Source organism: Phodopus roborovskii, unplaced genomic scaffold (genome assembly GCF_943737965.1).
Source record: "Phodopus roborovskii unplaced genomic scaffold, PHOROB, whole genome shotgun sequence".
NCBI classification, from domain to species: domain Eukaryota; kingdom Metazoa; phylum Chordata; class Mammalia; order Rodentia; family Cricetidae; genus Phodopus; species Phodopus roborovskii.
In genome coordinates this window covers 1,854,372-1,871,129 of record NW_026126550.1, presented here as the reverse complement: position 1 = coordinate 1,871,129, position 16,758 = coordinate 1,854,372, and the positions used below count along the sequence as shown (strand labels likewise).

The window sequence follows — 16,758 nt, the reverse complement described above, 5'->3', positions numbered from 1 at the left end:
CCGGGAAATATACAAAGCACTCAGTATTGCTTAATGAAATGCTTGCTGCCCAGCTGCTCTAGGAACTGGATTATTGTTTGAGGTGTGATAGATGCACTGACTCCCCTTTAGTCATGTGGACAAGTGGCTGAACCAGGTCCTCAACCCCACCAGATCCACACTGTCCCTGAAGAGTGATGGATAGAAACAGGAAGGAGACAGCAAAGCACTCCACATGGAATTTAGGAAGAGACAAAGGGCTATCACACACTGCAGAGAGCAGACTGCAGAGAACAGTAGATGTTTGCCTTGGGGATTTGTGCTTCACTTGGCAAATAATAAGGGTCTTTGCATTTCAGACTATCTCTCCACAGAGGATTGGGATGTGTTTGCTTAATCTAGAACCAAAGTGTTTATCTGGGGCTTGTTGTTCCTCTGACAGGATCTCCTGTAGAAAGACCGGCCTCAAAGGCACTGTGTAACCAAGGATGGCCTCAAACTCCTGGTCCCCCTGCCTCTATTATTCAACTTCTAAGATTTCAGGCATATGCTACCACACCAGGTTTAGAATTCAAGATTTTTCTAAGAATATTTAACACATAAATTCATGAAGAAAAGGTTCAACAATGACTAAACCAAAATGATCGGGATTCAATAACAACTTGATAATCAATTGCAAGCCTTCTGTCATAGTCAAGTGTCAAGCCATTTATGGGTTCTTGTCACAACTGGTTAAAACAGTCATGAAAGGAGCTAGACATCCAAGACCATCCCAGGCATCCACAGCACCACACGTCCATGGATGGACATTTTCTTTTCATGACAATATCTTTGTAAGAATGTATTGTCCTGTATGTATGTCAGTGAATGTATGTCAGTGAATAAAACACTGATTGGCCAATAGCCAGGCAGGAAGCATAGGTGGGGCTATCAGACCAGGAGAAGGCTGGGGAAAAGGAGGCAGAAAGAAGTTGGGAGAAGAGATGCCATGCTGCCCAAGGAGTAACATGCCAGATTACAAGTAAGACACACCCTCCTGACAATACATAGATGAATAGAAATGGGTTAAAATTAAGACAGAGCTAGCCAATAAGAAGCCCTAGCATCACAAATTAATGTAAGTCTTTGTGTGTTCATTTGGGGCAAAACATCTGTGGGACCAGGTGGAACCGAAACCTCCATTTTCACAAGAATTTTATGATTATAAGAGTAATACATATTCACTACAGAAAATCTGGGACACTGAATAAAATCACAAATATATATCTTCTCTCACTAGTTCCTAGTCATCCCTGACAGCCTGTGGTAGTTTGAGTGTAATTGGCCCTATGATTTCATAGGAGTGGCATTATTAGGAGGTATGGCTTTGTTGAAGTATATCACTATGGATGTGGGCTTTGAGGTTTCCTAGGTTCAAGATACTGCCCAATGTTTGAGTTGATTTCCTGTTGCCTGTAAGCCAAGCATGCACCTCTGCCTGCCTGTCGTCATGCTCCTGACATGAAGATAATGGACTGAACCTCTGAAATGGTAAATGAGCCGCCCCCAATTAAATGTTTTCTTTATAAGAGTTGCTATAGTCATGGTATGATATGGGATGCCCTTGTATGCTGTGAATATATCTTATTACCATTGGTTAATAAAAAAGCTAATTTGGGCCATATCCAGACAGAATAGAGCTAGGTAAAAAGCCAAACTGAATACCAAGAGAAAGAAGGCAGAGTTGGCAGAGACTTGAGCAGCCACCAGGGAAGTGAGATGAGAGCTAACAAGCCACAGGCTTCCCTCATAGTAAAATATAAAACAACAGAAATGGGTTAATTTATTTGTAAGAGTTAGTTAAGAATGAGCCTGGGCTAATAAGCCAAACAGTTCATAATTAATATTAAACCTCAGAGTGGTTATTTGGGAACTTGTGGGCAGCAGAGAAACTTCAAGATACAATGGTGTCTCTTCACCACATTAGAAAACCTAACTTAGACACAACCGATGCTTCCTTCTGACATACACTATACTGTTTGTAATGAAATGTGAGGCATCTTCTTGTCTAATGACTCTGTTGCCTTGAGTCCCACAGGTTTCTATTCATTCATACAAATTCATTCATCAGGTCCCCAGCTTCCTGTGAAATCTCTTATATGATGGGGATTGCCCTTCTGTATATATGTTTCTCTTATTAGTTGATGAATAAAACACTAATTGGCCGATTGACCAGGAAGTACAGGTAGGGCTAGAAGGTGAGAATTCTGGAAAATTGAGGCAGATGGAGTTATCATGTAGAGCTCAGGAAGAGAGGATGCCCAAGGCATTCTCCAGTAAGCCAAGACCACGTGAAAATACATAGAATAATAAAAATGGGTTAATAATTAAGACAGAGATAACCAATAAGAAGCACAAGCCACCAGCCAACAGTTTTATAATTAATATAACATCTGTGTGTTTATTTGGGGCTCAAGGGCCATGGGATCATCAAGGACAAAGAACCTTCTTACACTCATACTCTTTAAGAATGACCCATCTCGCAAGATTCCTTTCTTTCCAGTCTGAAGCAGGGTCCAGGCTTTCCTCATAGCTCTAGCTAAGTAGCACTTAGTGTTACAGCAATTTCACATTCTATTTCCCTTCATTTATTCAACTGCTCTGTATCTAAGGTTAAGAAGGAAGAAATGTCAAAACACAACCTTTAGGCTGACACTCAAATTATTAGGCATTGTATTAGTTGTTTCTCACTGCTGTGACAAAATACCCAAGACAAACAACTTAAAAGAGGAAAAGTTTCAAGGGATTCTGAGAGGATACTTCCATTTGGTACTTCCACTGAGTGAGGCTGACACCATGGAGGTATAAGTGCATAGCAAGGGAGACTGCTTACCTCACAGAAGTCAGGAAACAAAGAGACAAATGCTGATAGCCAGCTGGCTTCTCCCTTCCCCCTCCCCATTTTTGCTCCAGCTGGGATTTCAGTCCATGGAACGGGTTTTCTCAGTTAGCCCTTTCTGGAAATATTCTAGGTGATCCAATCAGGTGGACAGTGAAAAAAACCATCATAGGCATCTTGTGAAGTAGGGGGCATTTGAGATAACCTGGAGAACCCTTGTAAGAGAGTGACAATGGGCTCTCTTTGTAAAATTAGGCTCTCTTAAGAGCCATGGCTTCAGATGATTTTCCCCCTCCCTGATCATCATTTATGTCTGAGCACTCTTGATTCAAGAGTAACAGAACTGACTAAATGAATGGCAAGGAGACTTTCTTGGTTCTATTGCTATGTAAAAGACTGGGGCTATCCACCATTTGATTCCTTGTTCTCAGTTCTAATACATGCATGAGCCTGATGGAGATGGCCCCTTATCTTTCTGTGGTGTCAGTCAAGAGAGCTCAAAGAACTGGGATGTGAATGGACCATCTAACTTGGGTCCTGGTTCTGGGTCTCAGACATTGCTGTGGGCTGGGTCATCTTTCCCCAAGGTGATCTCAGGGATGTGTGGTTAATTTGTCTTATGTAGAGGCTGACCTTCTGCAAAAGAGTAAGCTGTCAGGGCTTCTAAAATGGGCATGTTTACCACATTCTGATGGATAAAGAATGTCACAGTATGAACCTAGATTCAACAGCAGAATGCTGCACAGGGCATGGCTATGAGGAGGGGAATTCATTGGTTATACTAACAATGGGCTACCATAGAAACTCAACATCAAATATCAGCTGAGAGACATTAACCACATTGTGCAACCCCACAAGCTAAGCCCATACCCTATTGCCACCATTTCTAAATCTCATCAGAATTCAGTTGTTTCTCGTGCCACTTGTTGATCATTAAACAGATCTGCACCAGCTTCGAAACCTATCTAGCAGTCTAGTTTAGCAATCCAGTATCTGGGGAAGAAAAGAGCCCATGACTCAGCTCCATGGCACCCGCTGTTCAGTGTAAGTCACCACTTGCAGCTCCTGCTGTCACCAGCTACAGGATTGGAAGGAGGACGCTCTACTGGTTCTTGGCACCTGCTATCACTTCTGCCATCTCTGCCTGCAATCTTTCTCTTCCAGGACACTCCTAAATACCCTCATCTCTACATTTCTTGAGACAGCACAGAAACTGCTCTCCTACTTCTGAGAATGGCTCTTCAGACCCCTCAGTGTTTTGATAACCTCTTGTGTTCTCTATCCTTGTTGATCTTTCCAGTTCCCAAACTGAACACAGTGTTGACATTGAGGGCAACAGAACTGTGGTGAGAGAAGCCTGGGAAGTAAACTGGTTAGGAGGAAGGAGGAACTAAACAATTCAGTCTTTAAAAACACTTGTTTTGATGTGGAGACAACATGCTATCCAGGCCAGCCTTGAATTCATATCATTAGGTGATCTTTCCACTTCATTCTCTCAAATAACCAGGACTAGACATATGCACATTATTGCACCTGGATGTGACTTTTTGTAAGAGTGATAATAGTGAGGATGGGTCACCAAAACATCAGTCAATAAATGATTAATAAAAGTGTATACTTGGTTCAAATAATTAAATGTAGATTTGTGATTGATGTATAGGCAAATGCTGGTGACCATATCAGAGGAGCTTGTGGAATCCAGCTCAGAGGATAACAAAGCTACCCTGGGTGCATCATGCAGAGGGAAAGTCCCAGGAGGACTGTTTCCAGAGTGACCCTTGCTTCCCTGTGCTTCCTCCTGCTTGCTCTGCCATGCTCCTGCTGTATTTGGCAAGGTATGATTACTATGTGAAAGGACACCGCTGCATCAAGTATAGTGTGATGGTTTCATGGGAAAATCCCACTCCTCACTGGGCAATTTGAAGATCATAATGAAGATCAGTTTTGTAAGAGCAATGATGATTGGTTAGATCTGTGATTTAATTGGACTTTCTGAGTTAGCCTAACAGATACAGGTGGTTATGACAGTTAGTAAAGATGGTTAGGAAATGGTTTAGGTTATTCTGCCAATCTTTCCAATAAGAGACACAAAAAAGGCAAAAAAAGGGGGGGTGGGGGCTAGAAATCACCTTCCCCTTTGTTAGATATGAGATCTTCAGGGAATGAAAAATATAAACAAGGGAGTTTCGTGCATTATAAACCCATGAATCCTGCCTGTAGAAAAACTAAAGAGAAAAAGTATGTCCCTACACTAAAGGTTAGGCCCAGTCCCTTGGTCACAGAGCTTACAGAATTAACCACAGGCCCATGTGCACCTTGAAAAACCAAAATTGTAAAAGGAAATTAAGTGACCCTATTGCCTGTAAAGGAAAACAAAGGGTGAACTGACCACTTGTTTAAAGTTTCTCTAGAGAAACTTCTAAGAATAGTAATCCTATAATTCTATTTCTTAGAATAGAAAACTGTTACACTAAAACTGCAATAGCTGCCCACTGTTACAAAAACAAAACAAAACTGTTGAAAGCTTTGCTAATCAATTCTAAAAGAATTACTGCTTTGTGGACTTTTAAGAAAAGTATGTGTCTTGTTACCTTCATGTGGTTTCTGTGTGAAGACTTTAGTTTGCTTTTGGAGAACATGTAACTTGTGGTTGTGAAGTAATCTTTTCTTGCATAGGAATCTTTGTATTAGGGGGTATAAAAGGGATAAGAAAAATAAGATATAGAAGGAGAAGGAAAGACGTAAAAGAAACACATCTTGGAAGAAACAGAAGGAAGACATCAGGAAAGAGTTAAAAGGATGGCATCAGGAAAGATGTAGGAGGAGGGCAACTGGGAAGAAAAAAACTAAAAGAAAAACAACAGGGTGAAAATCAAAACAAAAAAAAGAAAAACAGAGTAAAAAGATCAACTGGCTGAAAAAAAAATAAAATGAAGAATTAAGCTTCAGCCCTCAGATAAAAGTTCCCATGTGTGTCTGTGCATTTGTCCCAGTAGCTTTCCTGGTCCACACCTCCTCTCCAGTCTCTCTGCCCTGCTGAGAGCTGGCCTTTCAGGAGCAGGACAACTTTAAAAATAAGCCCTGATCATAAATTCTTGGTATGTGCAGACGAGAGTAAGAGTCATCTGGGTTGAGTCGAAGAGCAGAAGTGGGTGAGGGTGTCCTCTGTTTGTTTTTTCACAGTTCTAATCACCCACCAATGATTGATGGAAAATAACTGAGCTTTAGTTCCGGAAATCAGATCACATGGATCTAAGGTCTAGTCCTACTGTTTATCTCTAACAAGCTACTTAACTTCCTCTGTTTCTCATCCATGAAATGAGAAACCATAATAGCACCTATCTTGGGGCCAGGAGATGGCTCAGCACATAAAGGTGATTTCTACCAAGTTTAATCACCTGAGTTCAATTCCTAGCACCCACAATATGGAAAGAGAAAACTGACTTCCTCAAGTTGTCCTCTGACCTACACACACACACACACACACACACACACACACACACACACACCACACCACACCACACCTGGCATGTGCCCACTCCCAATAAATAGATAATAGCACCTATTGCATACAGTTGTTGCATTGATGATACTTTCAACAAGTCATTAGAGCCTATCTTAGTTACTATTCCGTTGCTCTGAAGAGACACTAAAGCAAAGGCAACCTTTATAAAAAGAAGCACTTAATTGGGGGCTTGCTTACAGTTTTAGAGGGTTAATCCATGATCATCCTGGCAAGAAGCAGACAGACATGGTGCTGGATCCGTAACTGAGGGCTTCTCATTGTGATCCGCAGGGGGAGAGAGAGAGAGAGAGAGAGAGAGAGAGAGAGAGAGAGAGAGAGAGAGAGAGAGAGAGAGACTGACTGGATCTGGTATGGGCTTTTGAAATCTCAAAATCCACCTTCAGTGAGGCATCTCCTCCAACAAAGGCACACCTTCCAATCCTTTCCAAACAGTTCCACTAACCGGGAACCAAGCATTCAACTATATGAGCCTACAGGGATAGTTTCATTCAAACCACCATAGTACCCAAGACGCTGTAAGCACCCTCAGTAAACATTACTGTTTTTATTCTATAAGTTAGCATCACCCTGTGGATTTTTGGCAATATTTCTTGTCATTGTCATTCTTTTTTAAAGATGATCTTAAAGACAATGACATTTGAAGATCATAAGAAACTGAAGACATTTTGCAAAACACCTTCTTGGTATCTTGACAAGAAAAGATGTCAAAGGCAAACAGCAAACCATCAAAAACAAATACATTGCTAAAATGTTTATGGGAAAATAAAATTATTCTCCCAAGCCTAACAAGTTACATGTTAGAAATGGCATATTACCTGACAGGCAGGAACAGAGAAAGGCTGTTTAAACATTAAATGTCTTTAAGGAAGCATCCAGCTACTGAGCTGGGGCCATGGCTCAACTGGTACAAATCAGTGCAAGGGTCTGAATGCAGCCCCAGAACCCACAATTAAAAATAAAAATAAATAAATAAAACATGGGAAAAGAGTCAGAGACACCCACACCCCCCTCTCCCACTGTTGAGAGTCCCACAAGATCACCAAGCTACACAACCATAGCATATGTACAGAGGACCTAGCTCAGACCCAAACAGGGTCCATGACTGCCACTTCAGTCTCTGTGGGCCCTGTGAGCCCTGCTTAGTTGATTCTGTGGGCTGTGTTCTTGTGTCCTCACCCTCTGTGGCTCTTGGGACCCCTTTTCCTCTGATTTGATTGCCTCATCCAGCCTTGATGTAAGAGTTTGTACCTAGTCTTATTGCAATTTGTTAAGCCATGTATGGTTGATATCCTTGAGAGGCCTGCTTTCTCTCTCTCTCTCTCCCTCCCTCCCTGTCTGTGTTCATGTGTCTCTGTCTGTATCTCTATCTCTGTCTCTGTCTCTCAAGGAAAAGAGAGGAGTAGTGCATCTGGGGAAGAAAGGCAGTGGGGGAGGGACTGGGAGAAATGGATGGAGAGGAAACTATAGTTGAGATATAATATGTGAGTGTTCTAATACATGAGAGAAGACTTTAAACAAAAGCTGGGTTCACTGGAGTGTTGTTATAACCCCAGTACTCAGTGGAGGAGACAGATCCTGGGGGGCTTACCAGCCATCAAGCCTAGCCTAATCTGCAAGTCCCAGCCAGTTAAAGGACCCTGTTTCAATGGAAAGATGGACAATGCCTAAGGAACAGTATTTGAGGTTGTCTCCTGACCTCCACAATCACGTGCATATATGTGCCCACATACAATCCAGAAAAGGAAATATACACCTCTCGGCAAATCTGTTTGTATAGGGAAGAAATGAGATCCGTGAAGGTGATGTAGAATTTTACTTTGGTGCAGGTGCACTTCCAGGGTGATTTCTTTCTTTCCACTCAGTTGCTCTCTGACATCCTCTTTTCTGTTGCAATCACATGAGAAGAGTCAAAGAGGTACCCAATGAGACAGCAGTAGGAACAGGATGCCCGGAACTGGGCACTCACATGGAGCCATTTTCTCTGCTGCTCCGGACTTAGAGGATTTTATTAGCATAGAAGAACAGCAGGACCTCAGGATGATAATGGCTCTGTAAGAAATTAGAAAAGGTACCTGTGAAGGAGGTTGCCACACAGAAGGCATGAGTGGACACAGCAGATGACTAGAACTGAGAGAATGATAATACTGAGTATCATCTTTCGGGAATTTTGCCATTTACATCGCCTTATGGATCCATTGCAATTGCAATACTAGCCTGAGCTATTTCAGGAGGTAGGAGAAGGTAACTTCCTGATACACTGGCCTCACTCATGCATTAAGTACCTGAAGGTGAGGGACTTTCAGAAGAACACTCTCTGGCTCACTCACCAGCTGCTGGGAAAGCCTGGGGTTCCTTTGATCTTCTTCACTTTGGAAACGCTGCTCACTCCTGGGTTTCAGGTATGGAACACAGGCTCGAATGGTCGTTTTGCAAGCCTGAGGGAAAATAACATTGCCCTCCAATTGTCCAAGCTATGAGGGAATTCTAGAATTCCAGGCGGGGAAGGGAGTCCCAAAAGACTATAGCCAATCTAAGGTCAGAGCCACCAAGGCTGGGAAAGTAATGTACAGGTCATTTCTGAGCTTGAAACTTAAAGGATTTCTGCTCAAGAAATGGCTCAGTCTGTGGCACCTGGAGAGGGCACAGTCTTCCACGTACACACAATTACACCCATCTCTCTTCCTCTCCTCCCCTAAAGTGATTTTTGTAGAACTCTTTGTACCTCCCCAGTCATCCTTTGGGGGCTAGCTTTACCTATCTAGCTAGCACCCGTAGATGTTGGATTGGGCAGAGACAGGTCAAAGAAGAAGTGGGGGAGACTGCACCCTGGGGGCTCCTTTGCCCAGCTTTACATAGATACCCTATAGGCCATACTAACAGGCAAGAACTTCTGGGCTTGGCTTTTCCGCTTAGTAAGCTGTCACCACCCCTCTAGGGACAGCAGAGGTTTCACAAAGTGAGCTAAGAATGGCTCCCTCACCTTGGCAACCTGAGGGTTTTTGTCCTGTAAATGGGTCAGGAGGGAATCCTGTGTCTGGTTAACCTGGTGAGTGAAAAATTTCTTCCATTTCTGTCCAGCAAATGCAGCCAATTGCCCAAATAGAACAAAGGCCCAGTACCGCACACTGTCATTCTCCTGTGGGTTTTCATCAACAAAATACAAACAAAGGTGGATCACCATCATCAGATCTCCATCAGAGCAGGTCACAACCATCATTCTGAGTTGTACATTACAAGTGGGCATCCATCACCAGTGGTGGCAGACTGATTTTCCTTTCAATCTGGGAGTAGTTTCCGTGATGTCATCTAAAGATTTCCTACTTTCATTTCTCAGTTCTTTATCTCCTTTCCCTCCCTTTCCAATGCCCCTCCCTTTCCCCCTCTCCCTCCTCCTCATCTCTTTCTTTTCTTCTTCTTTTTCCCTCCCATCATTTTAGCCATATCTCCTCTCCCTACTGTCTGAGTTTCTTCTGCTGACCACGAGATCTTGTTTCTTCCCCCAACACCCTCGCAGCTCTCCCTGCCTCTACTCTCATCTGTTAGCTCTTCCTTGGGAGCCTATCAGCCTCTCTCTCCACACAAACTGTTTGCTCTACACATCTGCCTTCTTAGGCAAGGAGATCAAGGCTCAGAGAATAGCAGGGTTTGTCCATGGTCATACCACAAGATAGGCTACCAATGTGGGCACCCAGTCTCCTGACTTTGGTACACAGATTTTTGTTTCATTTGTTTTGATTTGGCTTGGTTTGGGTTTTTTTTTATTTTGCTTTGTTTTGTTTTTGAGACAAGGTTTCTATGTGTAGTTCTAGTTGTCCTGGAACTCTCTCTATAGATCAGGCTGTGCTCAAACTCACAGAGATCCACCTGCCTCTGCCTCCCTTAGTGCTGGGATTAAAGGCGTGCACCACCACCACCCTGTTGATACAGATCTTTATATCAACGCTTCATGGTCTTGTGCAGGCTCCAGGGAAACCAGAGATGACAAGGGGTGGGCCTCCCCTAAGGGAAAGAAGCATCCAGAAGTGGGCCACAAAGACTGAGCCAGCACCAATCATTTTGTGAACTATTCAAAACTAGATTTTAGCACAAGTGACTCATGTAAATTGCCTTGGGGTGGCATCCTGTTTATTGCTCTGTCCAGTGTGTAAGTATGTTTAAATAAAATTTAGTAAGAACTTGCTACAAGTCAACCCTCCCCTGAGACCCACATACAGGAGTACATACGCCAAGTACCTGTCTCCCAAGAGTGTGACAATCATCTAGTGTGTGTGTGGGGGGGAATACATATCTTGACAAACATAGCATGAAGCTGGCCATGTTTAGAGTGTAACTCTCACATAGGTTCTGCCAATAGGCAGTGCTGTGTGAGGATTTTCTTTTCTACATGGCTAAGAAGGATTCTCAAAAAAAAAAAAAAAAAAAAAAAAAAAAAAAAAAAGACATTCAAAGTGGGTTTTAAAAGTAACACCAGAAGGATTTAAGGGTATGTCTTCAAGATTTGTGCTGACATCCTAGGGTGTTAATGTAGACATCTCCCCACCCCTCCTCAGACAAAATAGGTTTGCACTGGACAGCAAACATCTAGGCAGGGGTAGTGGTTCATGCCTATAATCACAGCACTCAGGACCTGAGGTAGAAGGATTGCCATGAGATCAAGGCCAGCCTGGGCTACCCATCTGTCCATGTGGGGAATGGATGGGCACAGACAAGCGTGCTAACAGCTCTGATTTAAGTTCTGAGTTCTGCAAGCACAGTGTCTCTCCTTTTCTCTGTGTGGCTCCAGGGAGGAATTTGGGTGGGAGGGACAGGTGGAAGTTGCTCTGGGTTATGATAAATAAAGGTCTGAGGCATGTCTGACAGGTGCTGGCTGATTGTCACCTGCAAGTTGGTTATGGGCTATATGTTGCACCCGATCACTGCTTGGTTGGCACATTTTATCTTGTGGCTAACAGAGCAGGGCTATAGGCAGACGACGCACTTTCTGGATGCATCCTGGCTCTGTGAACTGTGAGCAGGTCCTCATCTTTCTGGGCCTCAATTTCCCCATTATATAATAAAGATCATTGTAGCACCCACCAAAGAGGGTTGTTGTAAGGATTGCATAAGTATCCATGGCAATTGCCTGGCACTGTGACACACAGGAAGGGCTCACTAAACGTTAACTTGTTACATAGAAGGGAGTGCTGAGCACAGACTGGCATCATCACCATCACTGTTATCATCACTAGTAGGCATATACACTCCCCTATTGACATGAAAACTCCTCAAGAGGGAATATGAGATACTATATATCATTTATGTTCTCTATAACCTCCACCCTTAAGTCCCTCAATAAAATTCATAAACTATCAAGTAATGTAGACCTTGTTCCTAAGAAACACACTATCCAGGATTCTCATTTCTTTTTCTTTCTTTCTTCCTTCCTTCCTTTCTTTCTTTCTTTTTCTTTTTCTTTTTCTTTTCTTTTTTTTTTTTTTTGTCTTTTTGTTTTGTTTTGTTTTTTTGAGATATGGGTCTCTTTATGTAGTTCTACCTCCTACCTGTCCTGGAACTCACGATGTAGACCAGGCAAACCTCAAACTCACAGTGATCAGCCTGCCTGTGCCTCTGCTTGGCTTGCCTATGCCTCTACTGAGGTTAAAGGCATGCACCACCACCACATGGCTCCGGATTCTCATTTCTAACCCAAAATGATTGCACAGCCCAAGATTTTGTGCTTACCCTTCTCACTTACATCATCCAGTAAAGTCCTGGTCTGAAGGGTGATATCTATGAAGAAGGAGCCCAGGCCTTGGCCCTGGATCTTGCCCAGCATGATGGTCAGAGTCTTCACACTCTCATGGATAACTTCAGAACTTACAGGGTCATATAGTCCATGCACCAGGAGGTCAAGAAAAATTTTCTTGTACTTTCTCACCTGCTATCAAGGTTAGAAAAGCATTAGTATCACACACACACACACACACACACACACACACCACCCCATATACACCCCACATAGACACTCACACACACATTCTAGCACACTGACAACATACTCTCACCCTAACACACACTCACACATACAGTCACCACACACACACACTCACATACACATTCTAACACACTGATAACACATACACACACACACACACACACACACACACACACACACCTAGTTGAAAAGCAACTCCATCCCTAATCTTCTAGTAGTCGCAAGCTGGGGTTGAGAAGCCCTGACTTTCTTTAAGTTACTATTTTTAGTTAATGTAAAACAAACAAAGAACAAAACAATGTTTCATTCTGGCTTTTAAACATCTACATCATTGTAGTTCGTTCACACTCATCCCCCACTACCCTTCCCATCCTCCCCTAGCCACCCCTCTTGCTGTTCCCCTTCCTCCTCACAAGCGGTTCTCTCTCTGTTCACATCGTCCACATGTAATAAAATATATAATATACATGACACACACACACAGACAGACAAACACACACACACTTTCTTCTGACTGCCACCAACTCTTATCCAAGCACAAATGTCTCTCTCGTAACCCAGCCCAAGAGCCTTCCTAGATCTTAGGAGTACAGAACAGAAAGGACAAACGGAAATGAGGTGTCTGGGCGATGGAGCTGGGGAGGTACTTCAAGAGCACAGGGTGGACAAGAGTGTCCCAGGGCCCTTCAGAGGGCTCTGTGCCTTCGTAATGGAGAGGGCATAAAATGGTATCGATGTGGACAGGTGCTAAGGATAGGGTGTGAAAGGGTCCCTCACTAAACAAACAAAAATGAGAAAACCATTTAATCTCTCAAGGAGGGTGGTATGAACCTGCATCAGTCCAGCAGTAGCTTCACTTCCCAAGGCTGACAGAGCTGAGGCGAGCTGCCACGCACACCCCTCCCTGCAATGACTTTGAGTGAGTCACACCCTTATATAATCTGTTCTTCTCCCATGTAAAAAGAACCGGTGGCTTGCTTCTAGCCTGATGTGACAAAAGTAACCAGATGTCTCTCCTGGTTGCTAAGCTACATTACATAAGACTCCTGTAGAGCAGACAGGAGTGAGAGACACCTTGAAGAGACAGGTTATCATGTTTTGAGAGTGTGGATCCTGGGCACTGGCGGGAGGGGGGGGGGCGGGGCAGTAGACAGCTAAGGGAAGAGACCTCAGTCCTACCACTGAAAGAGTCAGTTCTACAAAAAGGCACTCTTGGAAAAGTGCTCTTAGCTTTTGAAAGACACAGTCTAGCCAGCCGTGCCTTGCAGCCTTGCGAGAACCTGAGCTCCATACCCAGGCCCCTGAACTCAGATACCCCTGTTTGCTGCTAGGTCTGTGTGACTTGTTACCGTGTTAGCTTTCCATGGACACCTGCCCCAGCTGTGGGGACTCCATGTCCCGAGGGCTTCCAGTCTCTGGAAGGCGGTCTCAACTTCACCTCCCCCTACCTTGTCAGGGGCTTCACTGGCCACGGTGCCCAGGCCTCTCATTGCCAGATGGCGCTTTTTAGCATTAGGATCCCGGGCTCTTTCTGCCAAGATGAAAAGCACATTCTCCAAAGGATCCGGCTTCAGAAACCTCAGTTTCCAAGAGACCTGGGTAGTGGGTCAAAAGTGTGTTAATTCAGAGGCTGGGAAGATGGCTTGGTTGGTAAAGTACTTGCTCTACAAACATGAAGGTCCCAGCACCCACATAAGATTTTGGGTGCCTCAATATGTACCTAGAATCTCAGCACTGGGAAGACAGACAAAGAAAGAACTCTGAAGTTCACTGGCCAGGCAGCCAGCCAAATCAGTGAGTCAAAGCCAGCAAGAGTGGAGTACAATGAAGAAAACATCTGATAATGGCATCTGGCATTGTGCGCACACACACACGGGGGTGGGGGAGAGAATGTTTAGTTATCATAGTATAGAAGGAAAGAGAAATTTGAATAGAGTTGAGCCCTTTTGAATTTCTCTCTCTCTCTCTCTCTCTCTCTCTCTCTCTCTCTCTCTGTGTGTGTGTGTGTGTGTGTGTGTGTGTGTGTGTGTGTGTGTGTGAATGGGAATTAGAGCAGGGTTTTGCATGAACTAAGCTCTCACCTCACCACTAAGCTACACCCCAACCTTTAAAGATGATTTTCTTTTGTTGACAAATACATTTGTCTACAGAATGGAGGTGTTGGTGGAGAAAATAAGACAGGGCTGGTGTTGAGGTGGGGTTGGGAGTTCTGGAGAGAAACACACAATGGTGAACTGTATGACAACGGCTGAGGGAAAAAGAGTTGTCCATGAGACACAGGTCCTTTTTACAGTGTATGCTGTGCTGTTACTTTTCCTCTCTGAAAAGTTCCCTGGTCCTCTTCCTCCTCCAGCCCCTCCTCACCCTTCTGATGTACTTTTAGCTAAATAAAATGAATGGCATGTTTGTACGATACCTGCTTTATCCAATTCCTCTCTTCCAGTTCTGTCTTGATACCTCTACAGTCAGACTGATGTCCCTGCATCTCCATCCAGCTATATACAATGAGTCCCGACAGACCTTTCTCAGTAGTCACTGTCCTCAGCCCCTCACTAGCATGTGACTCAATTGGCAATATCTCAACAAATACCAATTGCACATCTGTAAACATTTCAGAACATTTGAGTCCCAACTTCTGAGTTCATGTATCTGAGCAAAGAAGGAGGAAGAGAAGCAGCAAACAACACAATGGGAAAACACTGCACTTCTATACAAAATCCTATACTTCTAAATCTAAATACTAAGTAACTGTAAAATAAGATATAGAAAAGATGGAGGCCACCTTTCTCGTGATCAGATGAGCCGCCTCCCTAGTGAGCGGATGAGCTCCAATGACAAGAAGGCACTAGTGTTCTTCAGGACACAGAACATGGTGGCCCACGTTAGAATCAGCCCCCAGATAATGAAAGAGCCCAGTGAGGGACCAGAGAGATGATGGGTAAGACCCTTGCCATGCCAGCATAAAGATCTGAGATTGAGCCCCATGTAAAGCCAGGCACAATAGCACTTGTCTATAACCCCAGTTTACCTTGGTAAGATGGGAGATGGAGAATCTCCAGGTGTATGAGGTGGCTGCTATATGGTAAAAAGAAGATAGCCCTTGCTCAAAAGAGGTGGAAGGTGAGGCAGACATCCAAGATTGCCCCCTGACCTCCACACATGCATCATGATGGGAGAACACCTGAATTCATAGTGGAATGGCCAGAGAGAGAGAGAGAGAGAGAGAGAGAGAGAGAGAGAGAGAGAGAGAGAGAGAGAAAATCAAGGACAAAAGCTACCCCATCCTTAGGAAGCAGGAATGAATGCAGGGTCCAGATCAGGCTGTGTGCTCAGCACTGGGGAGAAGACATTGTAACTTTCCAGCATCCTTGCTATTTCTGAGTATTTATTGCAGTTCACTTTTTTTTTTTTTTTTAAGTTTTGAGTTAGCAGCAAGCTGAACCCCTCTCATCTTATCCTCCATTCTTGTCTACATGGCTTCTAGAAGGAACCCCAGCCAGCAAAGCCAATTATACCCACAGAGCAAGTGGGTAGACATCTTATACAGTGGTAACCAGGAAGGGGCATTTGTGTCTGACCTTGGAAAAGAAAGATCGCACCAATATCCTTTTCTTCTTGGCCTGGGAAGTAGGGATGGGAGGGGGCTGGCTCAGGAGTCTCTGTGTTTGTTCCATGAAACTAAAAAGAAAGGGAGAACAAAATCAGCATGTCAGCCACAAACACTCACTTGAAGGGTCAGTCTTGCTGACCCTTGCTGTGTGGAGTGAGCCCTGTTGTGGAAAGAACACAAAGACAGTGGTAGTCTTCACCTTGGTGATGAGCTAGGATTCACAGGACAGGGTCAGAAGCTTTCAAGACAGATCCTTAAGGATTCTGGGGATCAATCCTCGGGCCCCCATTCCTCTACCCTATAGGCTCATTGTATCACAGTTACTCAAGAAATACAATTCAGATTCTTGATCCCCCACCCACAGAAACCTCAAGAGTTAAAGTAAGAGGTGGTTGAAATTTTGTGTTTCTTAAAGATTCCCCCAGACCCTCCCACCAAGAAAATGATGGTACTTTTTTTTTTTTAGGAGACCCAGTCTCATGGAGCCTGTGGTGACTTTAGACCAGCTTTGGAGAGGATGACAACCTTGATCTTCTGATCTCCCTGCCTCTACCTCCTGAGAGCTGGCATTATAGGTGCAAGCTACCATGCCTGGTTCATCTGGTGTTGGGGACGGAACACAGGGCTTCATGTATGCCAGGTAGTATGATTGGTTTTAGTGTCAACATGCCACAAATTAGAAGCCCCTGAGGAGGAAGCCTCGCCTGAAGAGAGTTCCCAATTGCCTTGACTGGAATGGGAAGGCCTGCCCTGATTACAGATGACCCCTTCTGGTAGCAATCCAGATTAAG

The 16,758-nt window shown here is 43.9% G+C and overlaps 1 protein-coding gene across 1 annotated transcript; it reads right to left on the bottom strand.

Moving 5' to 3' along the window:
- Nucleotides 1–8,328: 8,328 nt before the first annotated feature.
- Mro (maestro) lies at nucleotides 8,329–16,031 on the bottom strand. Its single transcript, XM_051201267.1, has 5 exons — nucleotides 15,936–16,031; nucleotides 13,806–13,952; nucleotides 12,118–12,303; nucleotides 8,711–8,818; nucleotides 8,329–8,432 (listed from the first exon to the last, which is right to left on the bottom strand). Exons 1-5 carry the CDS (start codon nucleotides 16,029–16,031, stop codon nucleotides 8,379–8,381), a joined length of 591 nt encoding a protein of 196 aa, XP_051057224.1. The 3' UTR covers nucleotides 8,329–8,378.
- Nucleotides 16,032–16,758: the final 727 nt, after the last annotated feature.